At 35.1% G+C, this 8,803-nt stretch overlaps 1 protein-coding gene across 7 annotated transcripts; it reads left to right on the plus strand.

Moving 5' to 3' along the window:
• The first annotated feature begins 383 nt into the window (after window positions 1-383).
• LOC100260796 (low-temperature-induced 65 kDa protein) lies at window positions 384-3,130 on the plus strand. 7 transcript variants are annotated; one of them, XM_002268131.4, is made up of 5 exons: window positions 384-535; window positions 636-818; window positions 1,303-1,740; window positions 1,836-2,687; window positions 2,796-3,130. In XM_002268131.4, exons 1-5 carry the CDS (start codon window positions 460-462, stop codon window positions 2,873-2,875), a joined length of 1,629 nt encoding a protein of 542 aa, XP_002268167.1. In that variant the 5' UTR covers window positions 384-459; the 3' UTR covers window positions 2,876-3,130. The 7 variants fall into 7 exon arrangements, with proteins under 7 accessions (XP_002268167.1, XP_010662765.1, XP_059589725.1 ...); XM_010664463.3 differs by having other exon boundaries at window positions 2,799-3,130; XM_059733742.1 differs by having other exon boundaries at window positions 1,360-1,740.
• The last annotated feature ends 5,673 nt before the right edge of the window (window positions 3,131-8,803 follow it).

Consider the following 8,803-nt stretch of genomic DNA (forward strand, 5'->3'; position numbering starts at 1 on the left):
TTATTATCATCGAGTATTGCTTGCCTGTCATATATGTCAACCATGGCAGACCAGAGTCACCGCGCTGTCTGAATCGGGCTCAAGCGATTTCCGCGAAAACCGCTGGTTATGCCACGTGTATGTTCGTTCCCTCGCAGTGGTTCAAAAAATTTCCAAACTGCAGTTAACACGTATCCCCTCCACTTCGCCTCATTACAAAACCGCTCAGCCACGACTATCATGCCACGTGGACATCAGCCACAACACAAGGCGTCATCGACCATATACGTGTCCCTGCACGCATACGTGTCCGTCTCTGCGCTCGCCACCGCATGAGGATGTGGCACACCCATGCAAGCATGCCCTATCCCTATATACCTTCTCAACCCTATCTTGTCCTGTCAACATTCTCCGTTTTCTGCATTCAAAACGCAAAGCACAACACAAGGCACTCTTTTTAGTGTGAAAACTGAAACCTCCATGGATTATCCCCAAACAGGACATCCTCATGGCCATCATTACGAGGAAGACCCCCACAGCGTTGGGCTACATTCTGGTGAGAGACTCTGTTTCTGTAAGGGTAGTGTTGGAAACCGCAAGTAATGGTATTGTTTGCTTTTTCTCAGTTTGTTCTAATATGAGTTTCTCTGTCTCAGCGACGGAAGGTGAGGATCACCATGAGAAGAAGTCGGTTCTGAAGAAGGTGAAGGACAAGGCCAAGAAGATAAAGGACACCATTACAAAGCATGGCCATGGCCAGCATCACGATGAACATGGTCAGGAGTTTGATGAAGAGGATGATGAGGATGAAGAAATGGCGGAAGAACAGGGTGGACAGAGTATGTTTCCTTACCAAACAGTCTACGATGTTGATTTTGTTTTTCATTTTTCTTCTATATTTGTACGCACTACAAAATTTATAAAAAGAAAAAAAGTCAAATGGTAAGAAATTGGGTTGTTTTCCTGTTTCCTATCTCAAGAATGGAAGCATGGATGGGATACATGCAAGTAAAATAAATTTCTTATTTTTCTATTTTCTAATGATTTTGGGATAAGTTAAGGGGTATAGGCCTTTTAGTTTCTTACACAGTCGATGGTACCAAGGCTGTTTGGTTTATAAAATTTGAAGGAAAATGAAAGGAAAAAAAATATAAAGAAAAAATCAAACTCATTTTATTTTTTTGATTCATCAATACAAAAATTAAATAATTTAAATATATATAAGTTTTTAACTAGTTTCAATTATATTTAATTTTTTTTATATTTTTCATATTACAATCAAACATGAAAATTTTTTGATGAATTTTCTGCGAATCCATGCAGAATATGAGTCAACTGTTATTAAAAGCAGAACCATCCCAATGGAAGAATTGTATGCAGGGCAAAGTGGGCCAACTTTGGAAAGAACAACAGCCATGAAAGAGGACCCTCTTGTTCCAAAAGACGCGACAACTACTCCATTTCCAAGCCAGACTCCTGGGAAAGAGGACACTTCAAGGCAGTATGGGGACAATCTGGGAAGGCCAACGGCAATGGAGGATCACCCTTATGCCCCGGATAACACACCCCAAACCTTTTCTGTTGAGCCATATTCAACTACAAGGCTTGATGAGCATCCGAAAGAGGGAAACCCGGAGAAATCTAGAGTCAATTTAGGAGCATCAATGGGTTTAGAGGAGAATCCTCACGCGCCGAAGGATAGGCCAGAAGCAGTTGATCCTCCCAACTATCAGACCAAGGTCGCTGATCCAACTGGTGATGGTAAGAACATCGTGTCTAGGAATCTAGGAGTTTCTTTTTAGAAAACGTCCAATTTGTTCTGAGATTTTTTTTTTTTTTAATTACGATATCAACAGGTGGTGAAGAAGTGGTAATCGCTCCCATTATTAGTTCTTTTGACAAAATAAGTGTACAGGATAAGCCAGAACAACCGTTTGCTACTAGGACAGGAAGCCATGACCAGTTCTCTCCAGAGCCACTTCCCGCCGAGACCAAAACCACAGAAGATCCCCAGGATACCAACAATGCTGAGAAGCCATCCAACGAGAAAACATACACCGAAAAGATCTCAACTGCAGCAATATCTGCAAAGAACACTGTAGCTTCAAAGCTTGGATATGGAGGGACCGACAAAGGAGAGGAAACGCATGAAGGAGGCGACCAAACTGCTAAAAAAACTTCCTCCGTAACTGAATATGGTAAGAAAATTGCAAACACATTGACTGAAACGCTTTCGCCTGTGTATGGGAAGGTGGCAGAAGCAGGAAGTGCAGTGAAGTCCAAGGTGCAAGGCACTGGTTCGGAAAGAGAAGGGCCTAAAGAGCATGACAAGGGTTCTGAACCGGAGGGCTGCAGAGCACCAGATAATGTAGTCTCAATGAAGGCCTATTTGGCTGAGAAGTTGAAGCCCAGCGATGAAGACAGGGCCCTTTCTGAGGTTATTTCGGATGCGTTGCAGAAGAGGAAGCAAGAGCCTGAGCTTGAGACTAAGTCTAAGCCAATGGGGAAGGTGACAGAGTCGGAGGAGGTGGCGAGGAGGCTGGGCACCGAAAATAAGCCTTCAGGGGAAGCCTCTGATTCTGGAGACGTGAAATTTGATTCTTCGAGCAATGTGAACTCTGGGTCTGGTGTGGTGGATAAGCTTAGAGGGGCAGTTAGTTCATGGCTTGGGAAAGGAGGAGACTCACAGACACGCCCACAGCCCATTGGTAATGGATTATGCCACTATTTACTCCTTTTTTTTTTTAATTATTTTTTTGGGAGTTTTTCAGCTTGCAGATGTGACTTTTTTTCCCTTCTTTCTTTGGGAGTTTTAGCAGGCAATGAAGGTTTTTCCACTTCTGGCAATGGGGGAGAAAGGCAAGGAAATGACGTTGCGAAGGATAAAAGAACTTAGGCGCATTGGAAATGAAGTACTTGTGTTAGCGTCCATGTTGTGTGCTCTGTTTTTTCATGGTAAATAAGTGAATAGACACTATTCATGTGTATAAGTAGACTCTTCATGTGGATGATGTAATATGTAGTCTGTCATGAAAATCTGAGTTTTACGAGGAGAAGATGTAATGAGGACGAGTAATTTGTGGGTTTGTCACTACAGTATGTGTAATTATTAATCAAGTCAAAAGGGATGTTTAGTGTGCCCCTTCAATAAGCTTAAAAGAATGTTATGAAAGGTTTTGAAGGCTTTCAAATCGTAATCCTATACATTGTTTAAACCTATTTTTATGTTGTCCTAAAAAAATTTAAAATTAAAGTGAATGGGAATAATTAATTTCAAGATAAATATAATTTAAAAATAAAGAAATATTATAATTTTTTTGTAATAAATAAGTCTTTCAAATTATATGCATTAAAAAAAGGTCAAAAAAAGGAAATTAAATTAATTTATTATTCATTTATACCTATAAATGGGGTAGGTAGGATAGGGGATTTGTAGATAATATTTTTAATTGTTTTTTTATTATTTTTATATTTTGTTAGAATTGATTAAAAATAAAGTATTATATATAAAAACTATTTTTAAAATATGTTTAAAAATATAAAAAAATTGATTTTTATTTACAAACAAATTTTTGTTTATATTATAAAACATTTTTGAAAATCATTTTTGGATAACACTTCCTAAATAATTTGATTTTTTGAAGTCGATTGTAAATAGTGACTTTAACATGTGTTTTTTTTTAAAAGCTATTAAGAATTTTTAATTTTTTTTTTGGTAAAGATGAGACCATTAATATTATTTTATAAAGTCAACCATAGTTTGTATTTATAAATTGTCAAAAATAAAATATTCTAAATTATTAAAAGGTGTTGTAAAATTATAAAGTGAAATGAGAAGAAAACAAGAAAGAGAAATTAGAATATAGAAAGAGAGTAGAATGCACAAAAAAAAAACTCACTTAAAATTCATTAGGGGTTTCTCCCTTTTATAGGGAGTTACACAAGATATTTATGGATGATCATCTACAAGTTACCATAGTGGTACATAATCTCATATTTTATAACACTCCCCCTTGGATGATCATAAGAATATGTCTTATTAAAACCTTACTAGGAAAAACCCTATGGGAAAAACCTTAGTGAAGGAAAAAAAGTACAATATTCTTTTGGATTATTATAAATACCTCGTTAAAAACCTTGTCAGTAAAACCCATTGGGACAAAACCTAGACGAAGGAAAAAAGAGTGTAGTATATCCATATTATCATTCTCCCACTCATGTAAACATGATTATGATTTCTTCAACATTTCAAATGATAGATCTCTCAATCTTCGTATCACAAAGTCATACCTTAACTTTTTCAATGTGGTCAAAGGTAACGCCTTTGTTAATAGATGTGTTAAATTATTGCATGATTGAATCTGTTGAACATCGATCTCACAATTCTTTTGAAGCTCATGAGTATAGAAGAATTTAAGGGAGATATGCTTAGTTCTGTTACCTTTTATGAATCCTCCTTTAATTTGTGCAATACAAGCAACATTATCTTCAAGTAACTTGGTTGCATTGCCTCTGATGGAAGGTAGTCCACATGTTTCTTGAATATGTTGGATCATTGACCTTAGTCGTATACATTCACGACTTGCTTCATGAGTTGCTAGTATTTCTGAATGATTTGATGATGTAGCCACAATTGTTTGTTTGATAGATCTCTATAAGATAGCAGTACCATTGTAATTAAACACATATCATGTTTGTGACTTACCTTTATATGGATTTGAAAGATATTCTGCATCTGCATATCCAAACAATTGTTGTTTTGATTCTCTTGAGTAAAATAGACTCATACTAGTAGTTCCGCAAAGATAACGCAATATATGTTTGATACCATACCAATGTCTTCGAGTTGGAGTGTAACTATATCTTGCTAATAAATTAACAAAAAAAACAATGTTTGGACGTATACAATTGGCAAGATATATAAGTGTACCAATAGAACTAAGATATGGTACTTTAGGACCAAGTAATTCTTCATCTTTTTTCGCAAGGACGAAATGAGTCATTTTTCACATCAAGTGATCAAATAACCATTGGAAAACTTAAAAGATGCGTTTTATCCATATAAAAACGCTTCAAAACTTTCTTAATATATGTTGATTGATGTACTAAAACTCCATTTGGAAAACACTCGATCACAAACTGAAACAAAATTTTGTTTTTCCAAGATCTTTCATCTCAAATTCATTTTTCAAGTAATTTGTTGTTCTTGTGAGCTCTTCAAGAGTTCTTTTAAGTCATCAACATACACTGCAATAATTGCAAATCCGATTTCTGATTTCTTAATGAAGATGCATGGGCATATAAGATTATTCATATACCCTTCTTTTAGCAGGTATTCACTAAGGCAATTATACCACATGTGTCGAGATTGCTTGTAACTTGATTGAGTACATGCTACGAGGCTTTGTACAATTTGTTTCAGACAATTTAAATCCTTCAGAGATTTTCATATATATATATATATATATATCATTATCCATAAATCCATATAAATATATTGTAATAACATTCATGAGACGCATATCTAGTCCTTCTAAGACTGCCAAACTAATTAAGAAATTATATCTGATTGCGTCCATGACGGGAGAAAATGTTTCCTCATAGTCAATACCAGGTTTCTACGAGAAACCTTGTGTTACTAATCACACTTTATATCTTATGATCTCATTATTCTCATTGCATTTTTGTACAAATACCCATTTGTACCCAATAGACTTTACATCTTCAGGTGTTTGGACTACAGGTCCAAAAACTTCTCATTTTGTTAATGAGTTTAACTTTGTCTGTATAACTTCTTTCCATTTTTGGTCAATCATTTCTATGTCAGCATTCTTCCACATTTCGTGGTTCAAGATCTTCATAATTTCTTATGGAAGCCACTTGGAAAGTGAAAATAATATTATTTTAATCCCATTTTTCTCTCATGTATACATAACTTACTAAGATATCACAATTTTTAGGTACCTGTGCCTCTTCAAGGGCTTCTCATTCAATATGTGCCTCTTCAAGAGCTTCTTGTTCAATATATGTGCCTCTTCAGGGGCTTCTTATATTATTTGTGCCTCTTCTAAGGCCATAGATTTATCAATTTTAAACTGATCAGATATTTTTTATGACATCTTTTAGAGTGCTAAGTTTTTCTTGGGTTCTCCTCTTCCGGGGAGTTACATCCTTTGAGCCGACAGGTCTACCACGCTTTAGGTGTATCTTAGATTAATTTGTTAAATGCCCTACAGGGACATCAATCCGTGCTGGAGTATTTGCAGTCGGGATATATGACTTTGTCACTTTCTTTGTATCAATGAATGCATTTTGTAATTGATTTGCAAGATTTTGCAAATGAATAATCCTTTGAACTTCTAGTTCACATTGATTTGTATGAGGATCAAGATGAGTCAAAGTCAATGCATTCCAAATAATTTCACGTCGTTCTTTTGGAAATGGCTTTTCTCTCCTTAACAGCGAGAAAATTGTCTCATTAAAATGATAATCTGCACAACACGTCATTCTACTTTTTAAGTGTATAGGTAGACTAGTCACTAATTAAAAACTTCTGGTTTTGTAATATACATTCATTTGACCTTTTACTCCGAGGAACCAAGTTGGTCTTGCGAGATTCTTTTAGATCTATCATCATATAAAGTGTCATTCACATAGAATCAAATACTACTAGTGACATAGTCTAAGCTCTTCTGGAGCTTTTAATTAGTTTTTTATCACCTTATATAGTTGTGAAACCAAGGTTTGGTTAATCTTGATTTTAATGATAAAAAACAAAGTTTAGAACTAATGATCATATTTCAAGTGTGATTAGGCAAGACGACTTCCAAAGTGGCAATCCAAAGATAAATCAAACCAAGGAGAAATCATGAAGAAGAAGACCACCTCAAAGAGAAGAGTTTTTTAAGACCAAAGCTTCTTAAGATCTCTTTGTAAGGTTGCTGGTGCACTAGGACTTTCATGCATTTCATTCTTTATTTATGCACCAAAATCATCCAAGAGTAATATTGTTTTAAATATCTTAAGAATTGGATGATTTCATGTTTTCAACTAAAACCTTGTGTTAAATGATTTTCAAACTTGTGTTAAAAGGTTTTAAGTTGAAAAAGGTTGAGTGTTGAGCAAAAAAAAATGGTTTAACCGGTTTAACCGGTTCAACCGGTCGATCGGTTGTGCTCGTCCGGTCGAGGAGCAATTGAGGGAGGCCAAAAAATTTCTCTCTCTCCTAGTGGCCTTCTCTTCCCGGTCAAGGTTGAACCTCAACCGGTTGATGTCCGATTAAGGTCCTGTTGAGGTCCGATTGAGGCCCAACGGTCACTTTTCCTAACGGCTAGTCAACCGATCGACCCCTAGCTCGACTGGTCGAATTCCCAACGGCTAGTACGACTTTTTTCTTCTATAAAAAGACTCCAAACTTCATTGTTTCACAAGAAAAACCTTCCCAAATCTTTCTTGATTATATTTGAGCCTTAGAAGAGTATTTTTTTAGTGCACAATTATTCCAAAACTTGCATATCTTTAGTGCACCATTCAATCCTAGTTTTTTTTTGTATCTTTAAACCTAAAGTTCTATTACTAGGATTTTGAGAGATTATTATTTATATATCTTTGTGAGGAATTTTCTCAAGTGAGGGGTATCACTTGAGAGGTTGTTCAAGAAAGGGATATCTCTTGAAGAAGTGTAAAGGGTTCTTAGAGCCAAAAGTCCAAGAGGGTGAATTGGAACCATAATCCAATTGTAAAGAGATTGGAAGCTTGGTTGAAGCTTCAAGATAGTGGAACCCTCACTCGGTTAGGAGGTTGGGGAGAGTGGACGTAGGCAAGGAAGTGCCGAACTACTATAAACTCTCGTGTTTGCACTCTATTTTCCCTAACTCTTTCAAATTATATGCAATTGTCTTTATTTTGTTTATTATATACTTGCATATAATTGTCTCTTATTTTTGCATAGTTTAAATTTGTGAAAAAGAGACCATCACCCAATTCACCCTTCCTCTAGGGTGATTACCATAAGTTGGATTAGCCTCAAATTCCTAACAATAGTATAAACATTGTTTGTCATCAATGTTGTGCAATTAATGAGACAAGAGTTTCATCAAAGTAACAAGTCATAAGACATTGTCACAAAGACTTCATCTTTATAGAGTTGAATAAATATTATCATAGAGAAAAAGTTAAAATCAATGGAAAAATATTAGTCATCGATGATAACTTAACTTAATAAGTTGTGTAAAAGCAATGAGAGCATATATAACACAATAAAACAAATATGAAAAGATAATTTAAAGTTATATATTTCGTAAGTATCTCACACATTTGATTTTGTAAGTGTGGAGCAATTTATACATGAAATAACTAGGAAGTATTTCAATAATCAAACTAACTGTAGTGATGGATCAAGGTATAAGAGAGATCCATGTATCTTCAAGTATAAATAAAGAAAAGAATTTAAATGATAAATAATAAAATATGAAATAAACTATAAAAGATGAACAATAAACAATGTGTTCAAATATGATAACAAAATAAACCTATTTGCAAAGAACTGAATAAAAACATAACGTTTAATCATAACAAACATTTTCATCACCAATTAAATGGTCAATTTTCCCATTAGGATTCTCAAAGAAATCTAAAAAATCTAAATGGGTTAGTTCTACTTGGCCATCACTATCAATGAAGTTCATTTCAACTTCATTTCCTTTTATTGATGCTTGGTAAAGGTCGACCACATGTTTGGGCGTACAACAGGTATGAGACCAATGCCCCTCCATACCACATCTATAACACTTATTCTCATGGTTCTTAGGAGGTTTATCTTGTA

This window comes from Vitis vinifera, chromosome 16, assembly GCF_030704535.1.
Source record: "Vitis vinifera cultivar Pinot Noir 40024 chromosome 16, ASM3070453v1".
In the NCBI taxonomy this organism is placed as follows: Eukaryota; Viridiplantae; Streptophyta; class Magnoliopsida; order Vitales; family Vitaceae; genus Vitis; species Vitis vinifera.